General features: G+C 35.3%; 2 protein-coding genes across 2 annotated transcripts; one reads left to right on the top strand and one right to left on the bottom strand.

The window, feature by feature from the left end:
• Positions 1 to 1,923: 1,923 nt before the first annotated feature.
• LOC116165135 (sphingomyelin phosphodiesterase-like) lies at positions 1,924 to 9,094 on the bottom strand. Its single transcript, XM_031479445.1, has 10 exons — positions 8,935 to 9,094; positions 8,597 to 8,880; positions 8,386 to 8,535; positions 7,627 to 7,854; positions 7,404 to 7,576; positions 7,162 to 7,353; positions 2,649 to 2,819; positions 2,423 to 2,603; positions 2,170 to 2,360; positions 1,924 to 2,117 (listed from the first exon to the last, which is right to left on the bottom strand). The coding sequence occupies exons 1-10, from the start codon at positions 8,996 to 8,998 to the stop codon at positions 1,967 to 1,969; spliced, it is 1,785 nt and encodes a 594-aa protein (XP_031335305.1). The 5' UTR covers positions 8,999 to 9,094; the 3' UTR covers positions 1,924 to 1,966.
• Positions 9,095 to 16,605: 7,511 nt separating this feature from the next.
• On the top strand, positions 16,606 to 18,575 carry LOC116162737 (xaa-Pro dipeptidase). Its single transcript, XM_031476427.1, has one exon. It carries the CDS (start codon positions 16,674 to 16,676, stop codon positions 18,132 to 18,134), a length of 1,461 nt encoding a protein of 486 aa, XP_031332287.1. The 5' UTR covers positions 16,606 to 16,673; the 3' UTR covers positions 18,135 to 18,575.
• Positions 18,576 to 24,029: the final 5,454 nt, after the last annotated feature.

Consider the following 24,029-nt stretch of genomic DNA (forward strand, 5'->3'; position numbering starts at 1 on the left):
GAGATCGTTTATAATTTTGCATTGCTATCTGTCGCCTGCCGGTTGGTCTCTCCGTCTGTTCCTTTGTCTGTCTGTCCATCTATCTGTCCGTGTGAACGATAACTTTTTTTAGAAATGTTCGATCGCTTTTACATCTCCGTTAGTTATGAACTGAATTGCATGAAATTCAATATGGGCATAGATTTAGGCATATAATACGCAATGCCAAAAGTTGAATCGAATCGATTCAAAATTCACAGTGCCCTTTTCGCATCTCGACCATTTATAAACCGAATTGCAAACTTTTTTACTTATAATAGTATATTAAGTATGGAGAACGGTAAGGGATTTTTACCGTTCGAAGACAATTGTTTGGAGGAGGAGCGAAGCGACGACTCCAATTATTGTCTGAGAACGGTAACCCTTAACGTTCGACGTGCTTATAAAATTTTTTGCGCGATCGAAATTAAAATTATGCAACCAATATAAATATGCACTAAGAAATTAACGAGCAGAATAAATCGAAATGATCGAAGTGGTATGGTGTATATCACTAGGTAACCAGTTTATTTGTCAAAATTGAAGTTAATAATTTCATAAAAATGTGCATGTGTCTGATGTAGTTTACTAGCTTTGCACTTCCTTTATGACTTTATGAGCGTCTTGCTATAGGAAACAACAGCACAAATTGTACGTTTAATGTACCTAACAATAATTAAAGATTAAATGTAAGACTGTTGATTTTTAAAAAGGCGTCGGTAAGTATTTTTGCTGTTCTGTTTTTAGATCGGTAAGTAATTTTGACGTCGTCGTAATCATAGCAACTGGTAAATTCTACCTACTGTCATGGAAACACCCATGGTAAATAGTCAGAAATGACCGATCGCGCAAAAAAGTATTTGAATGAAATTTGATACATAGGCACTTGGAATAAATGAAAATCAAACGCCAATTTCAAAATTTGGTTTTGCGCATGCGCAGTGCCAACTTTTTTATTTATGGAAGAATTTAAACGAAATTTGACACATAGGCACTTGGAATAAAGGAAAATCAAACNTCTCCGTCTGTTCCTTTGTCTGTCTGTCCATCTATCTGTCCGTGTGAACGATAACTTTGTTTAGAAATGTTCGATCGCTTTTACATCTCCGTTAGATATGAACTGAATTGCATGAAATTCAATATGGGCATAGATTTAGCCATATATTACGCAATGCCAAACGTTGAATCGAATCGATTCAAAATTCACAGTGCCCTTTTCGCATCTCGACCATTTATAAACCGAATTGCAAACTTTTTTACTTATAAAAGTATTTGAATAAAATTTGATACATAGGCACTTGAAATAAAGGAAAATCAAACGCCAATTTCAAAATTTGGTTTTGCGCATGCGCAGTGCCAACTTTTTTATTTATGGAAGAATTTAAGTGAAATTTGATACTTAGGCGCTTGGAACAAAGGAAAATCTAACATTAGTTTTAAAATTTAGGTTTGCGCATGCGCAGTTCCAACTTTCTTATTTAGAAAAGCATTGAAATGAAATTTTTCTCATAAACTGAAATTGAAGTAGCACGTCAACAATGGATTGCCCATGTGCAACGCTATCTTTCATATTTGTGGCCGGATTTTTACGATTTTAACAGAAGTTGCATCTTACAAATGGGAAATGAATGCAAGTGGAAATGCGCTTTATGTAAATCGTTTACGATTACTTTTTAACTTGTTATTGTTTTGTATTACTTTAAAACGTTTTGATGATCTCTCAATATTACAAATAGGACACTGTCCTTTGACCACAATTCATTCGATATATGTGATACAACTCTAGCAAAAACAAAAAAGTGTCTCGCGTAATGAATTTTACTCTGCGCGGATAATTAATGCGCGCGGATTATCCATAAGCCGTAATATGATGTTAGTCCAACTTCACAAATTTGAAAAAAAACGTAACATTTATAATTTTTATTAATAAAATGATTATGTTAAACTTTCACAATTCGTCGTGTACCCCTGATTGCTTTTGCTTTCGACATTCTATTAAATCCTTGTATTCAACAGAAATAATACCACAAAAGAGATTCCGCAAGCAACCATCTTCGCATTTCGTGCGTAACGCCGCCGTACTATTGCGTACTTGCAACCTGTAAGTGATTCTTAAAATGCCATGTAGTGTTAGTAGTGAAAATCGTTTACCGATGGTAATTTTGTAATAGCTGTTCATTTATCGACATGTTGTGTATTAAATTTTGATATTGAGGCAAATTGAAGGGCTCAAATCCATAAATGTCACTAAATGAATACAGCTTGTACCACTTTGGACTGGTGTATGGATCTTGATTGGCCTCTGATAGATTGAACGTCCATTGTTCAGATTCCAGCATTCTCTAAAAATGGCAAATAATATGCTTCCCATGCGACCTGAATTGAATCTTCAGAGAACACTCACCCCATCCTCAAGCTCGAGAGTATACACCTTGTAGTTTGGATTTAATCCCACGTATGTGGTGAAACTTCCCCCGTTAAAAGCCACATTAATAACTTTATCCTTTTCAATTTGGCTAAAGAATACTTTAAATTCGTCGTTGTGAGTGTGACCATTAAATTGTCCGGTTATCGTATTATGAAAACTGAAGTGGCACCTAAAGCATGTTCGATTTATTTGAAAGGTTTACCGTTCGATTATTCTTCTGAATTCGTGACTCCATTGCTGACTGCACTCAATATCTCCGGGCGGAATGTGTGATAGAATATGAACCGCCTCTTGGTTCTTCTCTGCTTCTAGTAAAGTGTCAGATAACCATTGCAACTGATTGTATGGATCAACGTCATCATATACTAACCAGCTATAAAGAGATACTTATTTTTACGAATCAATCAGTCGTCATGTTTCGCGAAATAGAAAATCGTCAAATCTTATTAGAAACTGCAGGAAAAACGACGCTATTTATAAAATATAAACAAAAACGAAAAGAGTGAAAAGTCGTATTAAAAAACAAATGGGTGTAAACCCTGGAGTACTGGCCCAATGGAAGTTTCCAAATAGTTCTTCTGATATGTAGTTTTATAGGTTGTAGGAGAATTCGCACCCAAATAATTCGCACCAGAATAATTCGCACCAGAATTTCGCTCCCCTGAGAGGATATTTTGTGTATGGTTGACTTTTAACATAGAAAGTCGGCTGTGAAGTATTAAATTAACTCAGAGCTTGAAATCTCCAATATTACTCACCAATATCACGTTTTATTACTTTGTGCATGTAATGACGTATATCTACATTTAAAATTTGGATACTTTCAATATTAAGGTATAATTTGGAATCGTGACGTCCATTTTGTGTTCAAACTCTAAATGGGATAATTTATTAATATTGAATAAAAGTTCTCTAAACCGTTCCCATATAATTTAATAAAACGAAGTGATACACTACATGTTTCGACCAACGGTCATCTTCAGGTGATCTACAAGATGGTAGAGATCATTGAGGAGAGACTATAGCTATAAAACTTACAATAGATGGAAAACAATTAAAAACCCAAAAGAGCAGTAAAACTGGAAAGCCCAACGACCATATCCGTGGTTGGTTCCAGAGTAAAATTGAAATTTGAAGAGGTTGATAAACTAAATTTTTTGCAAGGGAGGGCCGAACCTAAAAACTAACATTAGACGACGGTATAAGCAACGATGAAACTTACGTACAAAAAAGTCAAAAGGTTAAAAGACGATATCCTAACTAATAAAATACCCAACTAAGGGCTTTGAAACTGGAAACCATCTGCACTTTCAAAATCAGTGCTCGGTTTAGCTAATCTTACCTTGTCATCGTTGACCCAGATCCTGGCATTGCATGTTAAACTAACAGCCGATGGATCCTTCTTTGCTCTTCTCGCTCGACACAGCCATGATGAGCAGTTTTGGAGTTTAAGGTTCTTAGCAAAGAGGTACATGTATCCTTCATAGATTATGTATCTCTTTCCGCTTTTCTTTGTACCGAACTCCATTGTTACGTTCCTTGATTTTGGCATTTTAATGTGGCACTTAAATATTTATGTTGGTTAAACAATAGCCATACAATTTGTAGAGGAATAATTTTTTTAATAGTATTTATGAGGCAAGAATTCATACGTACAATCCTATGTACCTTTTTAAATGGAATGGACCATATCAAACCAGTAGAGGTTTTAGGTCACTTTAATAGCGTGCATATCACTCAAAATCTGGAATTTAGTACTTATTTTATTGTCATCTCCGTATTAAACATGAGAACACTTGCTAAGGTACCACGAATGAAAATTTATGTTTAAAAAAAACCAAAAAAAAGGGTAAAAGGACACTCATCCGTGATGTAAATTGTCCATGCACTCATGTTCACAAGTAGCCGGATGCTGCTAAACGCTGGTATCGGTCTATCAGCAAAACTGTCACCTGACATTTCTTAAACCTATTTACCCAGTTTTATTGTACCAATTCACAATCAAGGTTTTTTCATTTGGAAACCTTTTAGCACTTACAAATAATATTGCAATAGGAATATAAAAATCTAAATACAATTTTAACAATTATTATTTGTTAATAGCTGCAAGTTAAGTTTCCTAGTTCTCTAACCTTCGATGTCGTCCTGCATTTAAAGGACACATAACGAAATACGTATGTATTGTCTTAAAAGAATCTCAAAGTAAATTATAATCATATTTGAACGTAAAACAAATAGATTCTGGAGAGTTTCCGTAAAATTAAAGAGATAAGAACTGTAAAGTATAACGAAAAAAGCAAAAAATGTTGATAAATATCATGAACAAAATTGATCTTGCTATAAATTATATGGCTATTATTTAAATAATATACTGAAATTGTGAAGATCCATGACTCTCAATGGGGTGCTTAAGAAGCTTCGGAGAAATAACACTAAAAACTACCCATTTATTATTACAACAATTTTTATGGGGAGATTTTGGTGTTATTTCTCGGAAGCTAAATAATATACGGTGGTGCATTAGAAACCATACATAGCTATTTCTGTAAATTAAAATAATTTTCAAAAAACGCTTTGGCACGTCAAATTGATCATGGAAGGAAACAGTGTCTAAAATAAAACTTGCTCACTAATGTCTTTGTCTCGCATCGCTGACAGTGCAACCCTTAAAATCTTAAATGATGCATCGTTGGTAAGGTCGCCCATCTCTGAATTCGGATATGTAATTTTTTTGGTTTAGTTGTTTCATTTCCAGCGCATTCGACGTTGCAGGTACAATTTCTTTTTTTTATACCACTTGCAACTGCATAATTTTGACGCACGATCGCATTAGCTTCTATATTACATAGTGATCGGCCCGACATCCTTCCAATGACATAAACAACAGCGCGCCCTCAACTTACTTTTAAAATATTTCGAAAATATCAAATCTAAAAAATTATAGTCTCACCAAATTCAGAGAAGGAAAGCCTTTCCAATGATGTCCTATCTTCCTTGTTGCGCAATTACTAATGCTAAGGGTTTTGCTTTAGTACTAGGTAAAGTATGCCATACAAAAATTAAAAAGGAAGTATATAGGTACTTAATAATTACAAACATTTAAAAGAAAAAATCATCAATATCGACCTGTTTCTAAAACGTTTCAAGATTTTCAAAACCCTTACTGTTTTGATTATCAACAATCTCTTAAAAAAATGCCAGAATTTTTCCATGTATCTCTTCAAAGTATAAAATAAATAACAGTAAGAAAATCAAAAAGAAACTTTAAAGTTCATTCACTACCATAGTTGTAGCAAAGATAACGCAAAAAAATAAGCAGTTAGTGTAATTTTACTCAGTCACCAATAATCAACATATAGCCATATGTGGTCAAAGAAACGTAAAACTGGTTCTAAGAAAACTGGAAACTTACCTTTTCTGAACACTACCCACAACACTACCACCAGAAATAAATTTTTTTAAAATAAAAAAAAAAAGTATACACAAAATCAAAACCCGTGCTCAAATAAATTTTAAAATACTACTCTGTCAAACGTTCATGAATGAAGATACTATACAGGCGTTAAAGTTCCAATTAGTTGTGGTCATACGTACTTAAACCTGATTTTTCGGACCTAATTACTTTTACCTTGTAATAAACCCTATTCATCTTCCAGAAATAATAGAAAGGATGTCATTACGATATTTCTCTTATTGTTTCTTTATGAAGTGCAATTTGTGTTATCGGGGTCTTTTCAAATTTACCTTTAATTATAATATTATCTTAATTACTTATCCAAATTTAGTGCCATCTATGAAATGCATTGTTCTATTGTCATTTATACATACTCGTTTTGTCTAAAATAAATTTAATTCATTTCCTTTGTCACCCTTTTCAACTAAAGAAATAAAGAACCATTTTTTATGTGTCTTCATTAAGAAATCTTTATGTAAGGGAGCGTTAAAATTACTTCCTTTTTCTATTTTCATTTTGATCTTATAATGTAAATATTTTTAACTTTAGACTTATCACTTTGTTTGTGTACGGTATTATATGTTGATTCTGTTTTAATATTAAGAGCGTCTTAAAAGTAGCGAATATTACACATAATATTGTAGATATAGGTACTATAACTAGGTATAACTATTTGGTATTTAATTACTCCACAAAAGACGTTTCAGTTACCTATTCTTATTTTCTCAAAACGAAAGCGCAGTAGATAAAAATTATGTGTTCTTAAATTACAGGATTTAACTATATCATACTCTTCATACAACTTCAAAAAAAAACTAGCGTGATTATATTTAAGAAATGGAAATACTTAAAGAATCGCGATGTGTTGAAAATGAAAGACCAAATTACTATTATTTGAAACATTTTTCCATGAAGTAGATGTTTACCAAGATGTGCACACTACACACATTCTGTAAAGGCAATCGTCTAGTAGCCTCTTAAAAATATTTATTTTTAATAAACCAAAGATTTACAGAATTATCCGGGTGTGAATTATTCGGGAGCGAATTTATCGAGTGCGAATGGTCCGGGTGCGAATTATCCGGGAGCGAAATGTCCAGGGTGCGAATTATCCGAGTGCGAATTGTCCGGGCGCGAATTGTCCGCACACGAGTTTTATACTAGGGCATAGGTACTATGAAATTGAAATCATAGAGGTCGCAAGGGAAATAAACTATTCGCATACCAACCCCAAAACTTAAAACAAAAAAAAAAAACTTACATATTGTTAGTGAAACACACATTGCTATTTAACGCAATAATACGAAAACCAGGTTTCACCAACACTGTGTAAAATCCTCCTTGACGTATTGTGGTCAAAGTACTTGTAGGTAGCCACCTGGACCATTCTTCTGCTACATAATCAAGTAGCCAGCTAATCGAGAAATCACCTTCCACGCTGTTAGGTGGGTAGCTATAAATACCAGAAGCATTAGAAAAGAAATAGTCTTCAGCTCGACATACAAGTCCGTAGGATGAGCTTCGTGATTGCCCAAAATGGGATAAACAGGCGTTGTTCCAAAAGTATGTTGTATCTTTTCAAGCACCTGTGTTATGTACAGCTGGTTATATTCCTTGCTGGTATTCCACACCTGATGACTGATGATATCTCCGGTGAGGTACACCGAATCTATCCGCTGCCGGAAAAAAATTGCTACTGTGACCTATAACCGCTGTTTTAACTTACATGCTTATTTTTCACTTGGCTTAGTAAATTTTCAAACGATTGCCAAGGCATGTCACAAGGACGGTAATCTCCCCAAAAACCAGCCTCGTGAATTGCCTGTTTGGGGATACCGGACGTAATTTCACAGCATAATACGTCTTCACAGTCTGCGTTGCTTTCCGGCTGATAAAGTGGATCGTAGTGAATGTCGGTTAAATGTAAAACACTAGTAGTTTGTCCGGAAGGTCTCTAAAAGATATAAAGGTAAATGAGTCGCCGAGTTAACTTGGACTCCTCTGAGTCTGGTTCCAATATTGACAGTTATTGAACGTTATTTTGAGCCAAGTACAAAAAATGGGCTTGAACTTTGCTTTTAACACAACAGTCCCATCTAAAGAATATCTTTCGTTCAATAAATTGGGAGATCATAATAATAATGGTGTATATTGTCTTGTAAATCAAGCTGCAATACAAATGAATGTTATTTTTTTTTTTTGGTTTTTTGAACCATTGGGTATATTACCATGAAATTTATTATTTTTTGAAAAACTGTATGCATCTATATGGCACATTTGGTTCGCACTATGACCAAGTCTAGTGAGAAGGTTTTTATTTAATTACTGTGGTTATATTTGGATAAAAAAAAACAAACTGTATAGTTTAATGACAAAGAAAGTCGTAAACTGGCTATAACCGGAGCATTTACCCTAGATCAGCTCCTGTACCTATGAGTTACTACAAACACAGAACAGAACAAACGGCTGAAAATGATAAACCTACCCTTGGTAAAGAGGGTGAGCGGCCAGGTGGCAAATCAATTCTCCATGGAACATAGTTTGGATCTACACAACCATACTCTTGCAATCTTATCGCGCAGAACCTTTCGGGCGTGATATCAGGTTTGTTATCAATTATGAATACAAATGTGTCCTAAATTGAAAGAAAAACAAATCTCAATGGTACTTTGAACCCAAGCGTGTTATTTACCTACAATTGTCAAATCAATATATCCGACACAGGTGACATATCCGATATCTGCAAATAAAGTGCACAAATCCTTGCCAATATCTCCAATAATTTCGTTGTTAGTTCCAGCACGTCGATATTCTATCACAATTTTTGTAACAATTCTACAAAGGGCGCAATGCATTCCATCTTCTCCTAACTTGCTTGACGTACGTATTAAGGCTTCCCTAATCGAATTTTCTAGATATCCCGGTCTGGTTCTGGTACGAAAATACTCCGTGATGCCTTCCTCAATTAGGACAAGTGGATCTAAAACAGCCAACTATTGTAAACAAAGGTTTCCCAACCTGAGTGGACTATTACCGCAAAGTGATTTTTGGACCACAATGAAAAAAATAGTTAACAATAACAAAAAGGTGACTCTCATTTCCAATTATTATTCCCACCTTGATCACACTAGACTAAGTCGCGACTCGCGTTTATTGTAAAGTACGTATAGACAATGACATTGTTTGATAAAAAGCATATCCATGTTCAATTAAAACTGCTACATAAGTGGAAAATGATAAGGTATCTATTACATCACATTTATTGACAACATTTAAGGAAACGATTTTGCAAATGTAGAAATTCATTCATTGATTGCATCAAACTCATAATATGCGGAGTTGCGTATGATTCTGCTTCGAAAACGCTACAATTTTCCAATTTTAAGATAAAAAATAATACGATCCGGCATCAACAAGGACCGTGGAGGGTAATCTCAACAGTAGTATTTCTCGTAAATTCGCAGTTGAAATATTCACCCCCGGCAGACTTGCCCCGCTCCAAGAATATTCGCCACGGCAATCTTCGCATCCGCAAAATCGGGGAAATCACGGTCAGAAAAGCTGGCCCCCAAAGGGTGCAAACAACTGTAATCTACTCCTTTACTTTCTCAAAAGTTTTTTTATTTCGTCTTTGAACGTAACACTTGGTTTAGGTACTACATCGCGCGTGGTTTCAACAGTCGTTATAGCAGAAAGTAAAGGACATAGGATAAGGGTAGGATCGTCGTGTCGGCTTGGAAGGAAATAAGCACAAGAAGTAAGGAATTGGTATGGATCAAGGACAGGATCGTAGGCTTGAGGAATTATGGAGCAGATCGAACTAAGGACAGGACCGTAGACCGCAAATTTATGGAATCTTGCTGATCTCATTATTAGCATGATTATTGTGAACTGGGTTGTGTCAGTTTCTAGATTATTCTTACAATCCACGATTTAGTGAAAATTACACGAGAGATAGTTTTTGGACAACTTCTGAGCTAAAAAAAGCTCAATCATGTACTAACTATAAGGTGGAGTAAGGTATGCCTTAAACATTATTCTAACACCAATGTGAATACATCTTACACAAACTTACTAAATTTAAATTGTAATATACCTACTTAGGAGCGCTACTGGAATATTTTATAGAGCGGTTAATAATTTTTTGATGTTTTTAGGGGATATTTTGAGAACTGTAATGTGATACAGTTCTTTCTGTTGAAAGATTAATGTTAGAACATTAATAAAACGTCTTGAGATTCAAAAATAGAAAAATAAAGAAGTTCATAAATGTCATTAAATATTCATCATATATATTTTTTTAACATCTACACACTATAATTTATAAAATATTTTATGATCGTACTTCAACACATCCCCTCGATTAAAAATATTTATAAATTCAAATAAAGAATACTACATAAAAACTTACTTCTAAGTTCAAAATAGGAAATACACAGTTTTAAATAGAAAATACAAATTACCTCCCCTTATTTCATATTTTAAAAATCTTGATTCTTAGAGTAGACCTATAGCCTTAGCAAACATTTCTGTTTTGGGCCCTGACAGGGACTTCGTGAAGAGGTCAGCAAGGTTTTCTGATGAAGGTATATATTCTACTTTGATCATATACTATTATTAATACATTCTCTCACAAAATTGTATTTAACAACAAAATGCTTACTTCCTCCTTTATAGTTTCATTTTCTGCAATTGCAATCGAACCTTGATTATCACAATACACAATTTCTCTTCCAGAAATTAAATCTTCTTCACTTAATTCACGTAACAAAGATTGTAGCCACAGAAATTCACACATTGACTCATAAAGGGCGATATACTCTGCATGAGTTGATGAACTGGCTACGCATTTCTGTTTTCGGCTTTTCCAAATAACTGCTCCATTCCCAAAATTAAAAACATAACCAGTTATTGATTTTGCATCATTTTTATCAGTAACCCAGTCTGAATCACTATAACATGAGAAAACACCATTTTTCTTATAAGTTAATCTATAACCTATTGTTTTCTTTAAATACTTTAACACATTTTGAACACCTCTCCAATTTCTTACAGTGGGTCTCTGGTTGCATTGGCTCAATTTATACAGCATTTGCAATGTCAGGCCGAGTACAAGTGCTGATATAAAGAAGAGAGCTTATCGCCTTTTGATACAATTCACGGTCAAAAATTTCTCCTTCGCCTTTCACTTCAAAATGCGCTCCTACTTGAAGTTGACAAGAAGTGCCTTTAGATTCTGACATATTGTACTCATTTAAAATGGATTTTATGTACTGACTCTGATTTATAGTTATAACATTCTTACTAGGTCGATCAAACTGTATTGATATGAACGATCTTACGGGACCTAAATCTTTAAGTTTGATAATTTTTCCAATAATTTCTTTAAATTTTAAAACTTCTTCAATTCCCGAAACCAAAAAATCGTCAACATAAGCTGCCACTATAATGTCTTTCTTAAAAAATATGCAAGGTTCACTGATACATTTGGCAAAATCTAAACTTAACATAATCGATGTTACGTGATTATACCAGTTTCTACCTGATTGCTTAAGGCCGTACAGACTTTTTTTAAGTTTACAAACGAATTTACCTTTATCGAGTTCTAATCCATCAGGTACTTCCATCAATACTTCCTCATCCAAACTGCTAGTGAGGTACGCTCCGACTACATGTACATGATCCAACCTCCATCCATGATGTACAGCTAGATTCGTCAGAAGTCTGATTGATGTCTTCTCCACTACAGGACTCATAGTTTCAAAATAGTTTACTCCGTGAGTTTGACGAAAACCTTGTGCAACAAGTCGGGCTTTATACTTCTTAATGTTTCCATCTCCGTTTTTGATTGTGAACACCCACTTGCAGCCTATTACCCTTGCACCTGGTTGTCGTTTTATAATTTTCCTGGTTTCTTGCAAATTTAAATTCCGAAATTCTTTATTAGTGGCATCCTCCCATGCAAGTGCGTTTGAGCCATTCACAGCTTCCTCATAACTGGACGGAATATTCTCTTCATGATCGTAGAGTTGAGCACACATACAAAATGGCAATTTACATAATTTTCTTGTTACTGGTGCTCTACTAGATTTTCTTAATTTTACAGGTCCTTCGTCAGTATTATCGATTTCAGTTTGCTCTTCTCCTTGGTTATGAATCATTTCTTCTATTACAGCTTCTTGATTTTGAATTTCCAGCTCTCCATCTAACACGTCTTGATTTTGAGCAACCATTTCTCCTTCGGGTACAATTTCAATAGCATAATTTTTATCTTTAGAGATTTCAGACCACAATCCTTCTTTTTCGTTTAACTCGCTTAGGAAATTGCAGTCATAATTCTTAATCTTAAATATCTGAGTTTGGTTTCACTTGGTACTTTCAATACAGGTTGTTTAAATGGAAAAATCTCTTCCTGAAAAATTACATCTCTCCTGATGATTACCTTTCTTCGCTTCAAACTCCATAATCGGTAACCGTCCTTCGTATTTTCGGCAAATCCAATAAGCACACATGTTTCCGCTTTTGATTCAAATTTCGTTGATTTAGATTTCATTGCCCATGCTTGGCAACCAAAAATCTTAATTAAATTTGCTGTCTCTAACTTTAATTTCTTATTGTGCCAGATTTCGTAAGGTATTTTGAAGTCAATTGCAGATGAGGGGCACCGATTTCTGATAAAAACTGATGTCATAATTGCTTCTGCCCAAAAATCCATGGGTACACCGGATTCTAACGTCATGCATCTTGCCATTTCTACCAGAACGCGGTTCTGCCGTTCTGCCAGACCATTTTGCTGCGGACAACCTGGTGCACTTCTCCTATCTTTTATTCCATTTTCATGCAAGTACTCCTCGAAAACATTTGATATGTACTCGCCACCATTGTCACTTTGCAGGGTCAGTAACTTTTTCTGTTGATTTTCCGCTTCCTTATGAAATCTAACAAATTCAAGAAACGCCTCATCCTTCGTCTTCAAACATTTGGCAACGATATAATAAGAGTAATGGTCAATAAGAGTCATAATAAATAATGATCCGCCAATAGATGGGGGTGACATTTTACCCATTAGGTCGCTGTGGATGATCTGCAATACTGCTGTTGTTTTCTCACTTCTTTTCTTAGGAAAACTAAAACGACTGAATTTTCCTTGAATGCAAACTTCACATTTCTCATCATCTTTATTTGGTTCTTCTTTTAAATTTTTGAGAAAAGGAATTCTCAACAAATTCCTTTTATTCACATGTCCAAATCTTCGATGCCATAGCTGCATGTTGTTGACTGCTCTACATGCTAATCCATTCTTCTGTTCAATGTTAAAATTTTTACTTTTTATATCCGCAGTATTTACAACGTATACCCGATCATCCTTCTTTACTCTAAAGATCAGCTCATCATTATCCAAAACTACGCCTCTTTCACCAGTGAACATGACGTCCAAACCTTTATCTGTCAACCTTGAAACAGACATCAAAGCACATTCAAGATCTGGAACGAAAAGTGTCTCAGACAACGTGATCCTGAATCCTCCGTCTTATTCAGGTGTACGAATCATGACGATGCCTTTGCCTTCTATCTGAGCTTCGTCCCCATTTCCCATCTTAATGATTCCACAGCAATCTTCATCCAGTTCGACAAATTCTTCTTTCAATGGTGTCATGTGATCTGAAGAACAGGAGTCTAAATACCAGCATTTCCGCTTCATATTGCCTTTAACTCCTACTGAACATTACGCTTTGGCTTTGTGGACTGAATCGACAATTTCACTTATAGCACTACTTGCAATACCTTCCTTCTTGTGTCGTTGTTGTCTCAAGAACTCCTTCAACTCTGGACAGTCACAAGATTTGTGTCCTAAATTTCCACAGGTGTAGCACTTGTAGACTCGATCTTCATTTCTACTTTCTCCTTTAACTCGTTGAGTATTGTTTCCATGATAGACTCGATTGTCATTTCTATTTTCTCCTTTAGCTCGTTGAGTATTGTTTCCATGGTTTTTCGATTTCATACTTTGGTTTGCTTTTGAGTACGGCACTGCTGTCATAGCTTTGACTTCCTCTGTTTTTGTCGACAGTCCGTCTAATCTGATTTGACGTTTCTCTTCCACCAACAATTTACTTATGATGTCATCACGACTTAAACTTTCTTGATGTTCCAATGTTCTAATGAAGATTTCATATTTGTCCCTTGGAAGACCCCTCAGAATAAACAATGAGAGAGCATGTTCATCAAAAGTTATACCGTAACGTAAGATTTTTCGGTTGAGATCAAGAATTTTTGAAATGTACTCGGTCATTGAAGTATCTCCTTTCTTTATGGTAGTTAAATCTTCCAGAAATTCAAGTTGATGCATCACACTAAAATCTTGGTGTAAACTAGACAGGGTTGTCCACGCTATTTCTGCCGTTTTATGTCCTCCTAATAGTCAATATATTTATCACTTACCGAAAGTAAAATAAGTGACAACGCTCTGGAGTTCTTCTTCTTCTCCCCTGCGCTGAAGCCTTCTATCAAATCTTCACCGCCAAAACCAGGATCAACTGCATCCCAGCATTCTTGCTGCTCCATGATCGCCCTGGCCTTAATATGCCATGCGAAATAATTGTCGTCTGTGAGTTTGAGTCCTCAGTCGAGACCATCATTGTAATTGTTCATCGTCATTATTACTCCTTCTAAATGTGATGAGACAACTACACTCCTCTTTGATGTCTGGATACGTAAACTCTGCTAACTACCGATCGAAAAAATGTACCTGTACGACGTCTTTAATCCAGCTACAGTAACACACACGTGATTCTACATGACACTGTTTTCCGGATTTAATTTTCGAAACACTAACGCGTAAGTCTCATAATCTGTTGAAAGATTAATGTTAGAACATTAATAAAACGTCTTGAGCTTCAAAAATAGAAAAATAAAGAAGTTCATAAATGTCATTAAATATTGATCATACATTTTTTTTAACATCTACACACTTTATAATTTATAAAATATTTTATAATCGTACTTCAACACTTTCTCTTGAAGTTACTTTTCAAATCTGCTTAACTTGGCGATGTCAATTGGCAACAGCGCAAAAATGCAATAAAAGGTTCTTGCTTTATCAGTAACTCGGTTATTTGTGGGAATATCAAAAAACTAGAAAGAATAAAAATGTAAAAATAGTCTCTTAGTAAGGGGATATTTTTATGTTTTCCAAAGGCTGCTTAATTGTTTAAGAGAAGGCCCTTTTTCGGTCTTGAAAATGTTGATTAAATACAAATAGGACGTGAAATATATGCCTAGTTCATATTTCAGGAATTGCTCAAAATAACACAATTTGCTCATTTATCTTACTCATTTCAAATTCTATAAATCTAAGGTTAGTCTACGTAATCAATAATATCAATCTAAAGTCTGAGTAAATCATGCACATCGGTCTCAGTCAGATATTTATGATAAATGAGCAAATTCCATTAAATATTGTTATTTTGAGCATTTCCTGAAATATGAACTATGTATTCCACGGCCTATTCGTATTTCATCCACAATTTTAAGACTACTAAATAACAGTGTTCCCTGTTTATCTCAATTATTTTCTTCTCAAACATACTGATTACTTACAGATTTTTCTAATAAGAAAAAAATAAAGAATGTAGTGGTACAAAAAAATATACATTTCATTTGAAAAATCAAACGTTGGTGCTGTATCATAAAAACTAAGCCGGCTATGGAAAATATAAAAATACACCCTTACTAAGAGATTATTTTCTTTTACTTTTATTCTATCTACTTTTTTGATATTCCCACAAAAACTGAGTTATAAAGCAAATACGTTTTATTGCATTTTGCCAGGGTTTCGCAAGCCATACGTTAAAATTGACATGGTCAATCTATAGAGATTTGAAACGTAACTCCGAGAAGTGCACACCGCTTCACTCTATCTCTTTTAGTTCTCAAAATATTCCCGAAAAACATCTAAAACAAGTAATTTGGAACACCCTGTACAGTACTCAAATATTGAGATTCGGGTTAAATTTTTGAGGCTCGTTTTCTCTACTTATAGAGAGCCAGTTTTTAGCTTCCTACCTTGGGCTAGTTGGCTATTGCGATCACCGTTTGCCAAATGCCAAAATTTCATCAAAACTGTGGGATTTGAGGACGCACGTTGAACGTCTGACTTTCACCTCAGGTTTGTTTAACGTTTTGAACCCATTCAGTAACGTAATTGTCTTCCTCCTTTTGCAAGTCGTCAGCCATATTTTCACCGGTCCCATGAACAAATACCGCATTCTGGGATTCTTGCTCTTCGTCCACATCGATCTCTTTGGAGTTCATACATCCTTCTAGCGAGGTCGCACGTAGAAGTTCCAAGTTTCCAACTTCTTAGGGGCAATCTCGTATTCCATTATCCAACATCGGCTCGTGGTAGACTTATTTTCAGGTCAGCAATGGAATCTTCCAGTTTTTTCAGAAAACCAGTGTGTTTGGATTTCACATTCAGCAGCTTGGACCCCGAAACGGAAGAAGTGTTGACAATGAACCATTCACGAAGACAATGGAGAAGAAGAAAGGAAACAGTAAATGAATTTCGGAGTAGGTGGGCGAAAGAGATTCCAACTCTAACGCAAAGGACAAAGTGGTTCACAAATAAAGAACAGGGGAGTAACTATAACTACTTAACTTATACTAAATCATGCAAAGCACTCTATAACATTGTTACCTACTTCATAATGTCAAACTTGTCACTCACGAAATAAAATTATTTGTAACTGTCCTATCGAATGTAAATTAAAAATGTTCGAAAAGAACAATTTAAAAATTGGAATGGGTCCCAATACCTTGGAGATTTCACCAGAATTATATGCCTGTAACAGACAAAGATTGATAGAACGCTTGCAAGTGAAAGACGTTAGAAAAGGATCGTTGGTTTTTTTACAAGGTGGCCAGGATGTTCCAATTTACAATTCGGATGTAACCTACCCATTTCGACAGGAACCGTTTTTTATGTGGGCATTTGGTGTTACGGACCCTTTATGTTACGCTGCTCTAGAAGTGGACACGAGCACCACGCACTTATTCATTCCTCGATATCCAGATGAGTACTGCATCTGGATGGGACCACAGCTTACGTTTGAGGAATTTCGAAAAAAATATGGCATCGACAATGTTTACTACGCAAGTGAAATTGTGGAGGTTTTGAAAAGTTTGGAACCGACTGTGTTGTTATTGCTTAATGGTTGTAACACAGACAGCGGTTTAGAAATCGAACCTGCTCACTTTGACGGTATTGACCTTTTCGATTTGGACGTATCGACTCTGTACCCGGAAATGTCGGAACTTAGGGTCGTAAAAACGGATTATGAACTAGAAGTAATTAATTACGTCACGGGATTGACAGCTGCGGCGTTGAGGCGCATCTTGAAGTACGTCAAGCCTGGCCTAATGGAATACCAGTGCGAATCTGAGTTTCTTCACTTTATTTACAATATGGGCGGATGCCGACATGCGGCTTTCACTAGTACTTGCGCCTCTGGACCTAATACAGCCATCCTTCACTACGGTCACACCGGTATGCCCAACAACGGAAAGCTCGGCAGCGGAGAAATGTGCCTCTTCGAAATGGGCGCGAGTTATTTTGGCTACTCAACAGCAATCGCCTGTTCGTTTCCAGTTAATGGCAAGTTTACAAGTGAGCAGAGAATCATATACGAGTCGGTGCTTAAAGTTAGTCACGCTATTCAAAATGAAGCCCGTCCCGGTACCAGCTGGTCTTGTATGCATATTTTGGGCAATCGCGTCCTTCTTTCGGGTTTAAAAGATGCCGGCTTATTAAAAGGTGACATTTCTGTGATGGTAACTGCCGGATTGGGTGCGATTTTTCAGCCTTACGGTTTGGGCCACTTGATCGGACTGGATGTGCACGACGTCGGCGGCTACCTTCCGGAATCACCACCTCGACTCAAACACCCAAAAGGTATGGAGCGATTGCGAACATCGAGAGTTTTGAAGAAGGGCATGGTGTTGACCATCGAGCCCGGCTGCTATTTTATCGACTATCTTCTTGACTGTGCGGTTAACGACTCCCTACTTCAACAGTTTCTGGTAATGGATGTTATAAATCGATTCAGACGAATGGGCGGGGTTCGTATTGAGGATCTCTTTGTTGTTACCGAGATTGGGGTTAAAAAACTTGGCGAAGTACCTCGAACCGTTACCGAAATTGAAGATTGTATGGAAAAAGTCGAAGGTTACTGACACACAACAAGGGATCATTACGTTTGCTTTTGTTAAAAAATACCGTCTCACAAATAATATCGTGATTATTTATAAAAAATGTTTCACGTTAATAATAATTAACTAATTTTTTGCTATAAATATATAATGATATTTTGTAAGAGTAGGTACTTATACGACAACGACATTGCACGCCTTTGGACATAGGTAAAGGAAATGGGAAAATGAAAAGCTTCGATCCCACAGTTCCATTGAATTGCATTTAGGCCAAGGGTTCAATTTTGAGTGTACATAAGTGCCTACACTTACCTGGGTTAAACGCTCAAATTCGCATTCGAACGTAGGTAAGCTATATGAATCTGGAAGTCGATCTGAGCTCCACGTGGAATGTAAAGCTGTAAAAAACGGTGGAATTTCGCAGTAAAAGACTTTGTCAGCAATTAATTTTTTTTATTTTAAAATTAGCGCTTCATAATGATTTATAAAAAACATTTTAAAACATGTTTACAAAAAATTACATTTAAACATTAAATAACACATATAATAACAAATCTAACCTGTTTGAAAAGTGGTTTTGATCGACTTGATCGGATATGACAATACCTCTTGGAGGGTTACCAAAATCTTGATAATGAATTCGGCAACGCGATTCTCATATTGTTTGGTTTGTTGAATGGCTTCGTCCAAAAAACCGATGGCGCTTTGCAAAACTGACTTTATCATCTCCAAAAACCAGCTCGTAATGTTCGTTGCAATATTGAAGGTCAACTTCAAAATGTTAACGTAGATTTGTAGGACCATCAAACTTAGTTGCCAAAAGAAGTTAATTACTCCTCCAACTACTGGGATGTCTTTCACTGATTCCATCGCGATTTGGTTCTTTTTTTCTCTAAATGTTTAAATGGTTAGTACACCGATAATTATAATAAAAATTGTTATTACCTGTACTTTTGTTGCAAAAAGATTTGCGTGATGCTTTCAGTGTAGTGGAACGCAAAGGAATGGACGAGAACGAGGTTCTTTGGTCTAAAATGAAGGGAAAGATATGGTTATCATATACTGCACGCTTGCTTGATATCATTTACAAGAGCACATTGGGCTAGTTATTCAATAACAATATTAAACTGAAGCCAGTGGCGTCACCAAACGTTTTGGTATATTTTGCTTAACTGGACATAAATCGGATGCTGCATTTGAGTTCCAAAACCACCCCTGAAGACTGAATTTTTCTTGTATTGTAAATTGTGAAAAGACCGTGAATGACCGTGCATATACAGGGTGTGGCGTCTAAGACCCATCGGACCATAACTCCGAAGACAACGAAAGCAAAATAGTGCACAATTAACGTCGCCATGTTTCTAAAGTAACCTCACCAGTGGCGTGTTGTATTCCTATGGTGTATCAAACTTCGGTTTTTTTTAAATGGTGTACTCCATATTTTATAGAAGAATTGGACAGTACTTAGAGTATAATCTTTCTTTTTCAAAATTTGACCGTTTTCTTTTTGAGAGAATGTATGTATTGTAGACGCCATAGTTTCATTTCCTTCACCCAGTTAGTACTAGCGGTATAACGGTAATTCTGAAAGATACTGCATTTTGTGATACCAGAGCTGGGCAGTATTCGATTTTGTAAATACTTTTTAGTATTCAAAGCCTATAAAGTATTCAAATACTTTGTAATTAAATACTTTTATGGAAGCAGTATGTGTATTTGTAACTCAAATACTTTCACAAATATTTAGTATTCGAATACTTCGCAAAGTATTTGGATACTTAACCTTCCTTTTTTACCAAAAATCGACTGCTCCAAAATTTCTCGGGAAAACACTTTCTCTTATTAATTTTGGTGCGTAGAATCCAAAACAATTCGTACTTTTTCGATCAGACTTCTTGGAACTGTTTGAAAGGTTATAGACTAGAAACCAATGTCGAAAAAACATTCAAAGGGCTGTAACTTTTGAACTAGAAGTCCAATCTTGGAACTGTTTGAAATTATGGATTCTACAGGCCACATTCTATAAGAAAATTTTTTTCCGGGTCGATCTGAGATAATTTTTTTTCGGGGCTCAAAAAAAGGCAGTGTATAACCTTCCTTTTTTACCAAAAATCGACTACACCAAAATTTCTCGGGAAAACACTTTTTCTAATTAATTTTGGTGCGTAGAATCCAAAACAATTCGTACTTTTTCGATCAGACTTCTCAATCAAAAGTTATAGACTAGAAACCAATTTCGAATAAAAATTCAAAGGGCGTAACTTTTGAACTAGTAGCCCAATCTTGGAACTGTTTGAAATTATGGATTCTACAGGCCACATTCTATAAGAAAATTTTTTCCGGGTCGATCTGAGACAATTTTTTTTTCGGGGCTCAAAAAAAGGCAGTGTATAACCTTCCTTTTTTACCAAAAATCGACTGCACCAAAAATTCTCGGGAAAACACTTTTTCTTATTAATTTTGGTGCGTAGAATCCAAAACAATTCGTACTTTTTCGATCAGACTTCTCAATCAAAAGTTATGGACTAGAAACCAATGTCGAAAAAAAATTCAAAGGGCTGTAACTTTTGAACTAGTAGCCCAATCTTGGAACTGTTTGAAATTATGGATTCTACAGGCCACATTCCATAAGAAAATTTTTTTTCCGGGTCGATCTGAGACAATTTTTTTTCGGGGCTCAAAAAAAGGCAGTGTATAACCTTCCTTTTTTTTACCAAAAATCGACTGCACCAAAATTTCTCGGGAAAACACTTTTTCTTATTAATTTTGGTGCGTAGAATCCAAAACAATTCGTTCTTTTTCGATTAGACCTCTCAATATAAAGTTATGGACAAAAAACAAATTTCGAAAAAAAATTCAAAGGGCTGTAACTTCTAGTAGCCCAATCTTCAAACTGTTTTAAATTACGGATTCTACGGGCCAAATTCTATAAGAAAATGTTTTTTCCCGGTCGATCTCAGACATTTTTTTTCCGGCCTCAAAAAAGGCAGTACTTTTAAGTTATTCAAATATTTGAGAACAATTTAGAAATGTTTAGGGAAAGTTTCCATTGTCACAAAATCAAATATAACAATCCGATACAACTGAATACCGAACGATCCTGGAGTGAAACTTTTTGACTCGATAGTCCACGTAACTTAAAAACAATAGGGACCTTTCATATATCCTTAAGACCATGTGTACCAAATTTCAAAGCGATCGCACGTTTCTAAACAAACTATCATGCACACGGACAAACGGATGATCAAAAATGGATCTGTTCCAAAATCGCTAGGATTAATTTCAGAAATGTGTACGTGTCATGTGCACGACATACGATCGCTTTGAAAACTGGTAAACGTATTCTTAAGGATATAACTGGTATAAGAAAGGTCCTGGTAGGTACCTCCTATATAATAATAATATTAGGCTTTTACTCCCCTTAAATTTGTATATAACAATAGAAATATAAAAAATGCTAACCTCAGCTCAGGGAAAGGGACTACATTCAGTGCATAAAACGCTGTTCTTACATGTTGCCTCTATACAAAGTATAACTTGACATTTTTGAAGTATTATTAAGACTTTTATCTAGTACTATTTTAAATTTTTAATGTATTTGAGTGACAAGTATTCGAATACTTTTTAAAGTAATATAAAGATATTCGAATACTATAAAAAGTATTCGAATATCTTTGGTAGTATTAGAATATTTTTGAAAGTATTTGAATACCTTTGAAAGTATTCGCATCAATCAACATATTTATTTGTTAATTCTGCTAAAAAACAAAGAAGCATATTCTTATATACCATATACCATTAATATACGACCAATCAGCTTGGTGATTGTTTCAAATTCTAACCAATCAGATGATTTTTTATCTGATTAAACGCTACGTAGCTTTTTAACAGCGATAAAAATGCGTGTAGGAATGCGTAAAATATGTAGTGGTTGTAAAATTTACTGTCTTTTATTAATCTCCCTAAAATACACTCGACCTTGGTTTTAAGTCAGGATAATTTTATTTTTAATTCACTCAAATTTTGTTGCCTCCTGGAAAAAAGTCTCGAAAAGCATAATATTAATAAAATCGCTCCAGCTAAAACTGTCGCGATTTTATTACACTTTTGGTCTCGAGTTTTTTCGGTGGCAACAAAACTTTCGTGTAAAAATAAAATTATTCGATTAAAAATCAAGCTCTTGTGTATTTGCTCCCGATAAATTATATACCTATGTACGTCGCGTCGACTACTATCTAAAGGTGTTGTTTTTAACAATACAGATATACCAAACTTTACACATTTGACGCACCTGTAAACCCTTGATGTGACAAATAATTTACAACTTTTGCGCATTCATAAAGGATTTAAGTAAGTTTGTACCTGCATACCTCACCGTCTGTTTACTTTGAAATGAAGGGGTGTTCATATTTACAAATTACAATCTTGCTACTTTACATACAAATTTTAGTATTTTTATTGGAACTTTTTTACTTTAAACAGAACGATCAATCCAAAAAAAAGGATTTCAAATTAAAATAATTTGTTTATTATTTCCGACCCTAAGAGGGACAGATTTGCACATTCGGGTTTAAAAATGGTAAAGAGTTTGACCATCCCAGATGCGGTGTCTGTCCGTCTGTCCGTTACCACAATATCTCGAAAACGAATGGACCGATTACGATGAAATGTTGTAGTTGGATTCTTTATCAAATTTGTAGATCGAAATTCGTGAATTGGCAATATAACGCAAAAAATAAGGAAGGCCCTTTTGACATCTGCGTGAGTTTTGAACCGAATTGCATGAAACTCAATATTCGTATAGTTTTAGCTATATAACACGCAATTCCAAAAGTTGATCCTAATCTATCAACAGTCACAGTGCCCTTTTCGCATCGACGTGTAAATAAATATAGAAAACGAGCCCCTGGATATGGCTACAGCATGTGCAAAACCAAATTTTGAACTTGGTGTTAGTTTTGCTTTTATTTAAAGTGTATATGTATGAAATTTCATTTAATTGCTTCCATAAATAAGAAAATTGGCACCACACATCATGCACAAAACCAAATTTTGAAACTGGCGTTAAATTTGCTTTTATTCCAAGTGGCTATGTATCAAATTACTTTTAAATGCTTCCATAAATAAGAAAGTTTTCAATCCGGTTTGTAAATTGGTATCCTAGACTCCCCAAACTGCGATTGCGGAGATTTCCAGGGCGACTTGAATCATCTGTTTTTTAGTTGTGTTAAGCGTGAGGCCAAAATTAGAAACCTATTAGAAAAGCTAAGCGAAAAAGGCGTAGCCTTTCCCACAAATATCACGACCTTACTACATAGCTGCCGTAAACCAATCTACGATGTTATCATTGATTATGTAAAAGCAATTAGACTAAAACTGTAACTTTATGTGCGTCCATAGTATTGTAACCGTTACATTCATCTGTGTCCATATCCTTACATGTATTTAAACCTTCCGTGGCCATCCTATGTGTGGTACAAAGTCGCACTGATCGGCCCCTGTGCGTGAAATGTTAAAACCATTGTCTATCCCTAGTTTGAGGTAACTACATCGTAGGCAAAATGGGCATGACCCCGAAAAGCCTTTATATAAAAAAAAAATGGTCGAGATGCGAAAAGGGCACTGTGAATGTTGACCGATTAGGCTCAACTTTTGGAATTGCGTTTTATGTGGCTAAAGCTATACGCATATTGAATTTCATACAATTCGGTTCATAACTCACAGAGACGTCAAAAGGACCTTCCTTATTTTTTGGGCTATATTGCCAATTCACTAACTCCGATCTACAAATTTGATAAAGATCCAATCCATCCATTTCATCGTAATCGGTCAATTCGTTATCGAGACATCGTGCTAACGGACAGACGGACAGACACCGCAAAATTATAAAACTAGCCCTAAAATTAGTGGCGCTAGCCG

The sequence above is a fragment of the Photinus pyralis genome, unplaced genomic scaffold (genome assembly GCF_008802855.1).
Source record: "Photinus pyralis isolate 1611_PpyrPB1 unplaced genomic scaffold, Ppyr1.3 Ppyr1.4_LG2, whole genome shotgun sequence".
Classification (NCBI taxonomy): domain Eukaryota; kingdom Metazoa; phylum Arthropoda; class Insecta; order Coleoptera; family Lampyridae; genus Photinus; species Photinus pyralis.

Bases quoted from the DNA above. Each gene is read 5' to 3' on its own strand.
- LOC116162737 (XM_031476427.1), top strand. From the start codon at position 16,674: ATGTTCGAAAAGAACAATTTAAAAATTGGAATGGGTCCCAATACCTTG.
- LOC116165135 (XM_031479445.1), bottom strand. From the start codon at position 8,998: ATGAGAGTCACCTTTTTGTTATTGTTAACTATTTTTTTCATTGTGGTC. The intron at 8,881-8,934 runs GTAATAGTCCAC...TGGCTGTTTTAG, and splicing joins GGTCCAAAAATCACTTTGCG to ATCCACTTGTCCTAATTGAG. The intron at 2,820-7,161 runs GTAAGTTTTTTT...ATCTCTTTATAG, and splicing joins GTGTGTTTCACTAACAATAT to CTGGTTAGTATATGATGACG.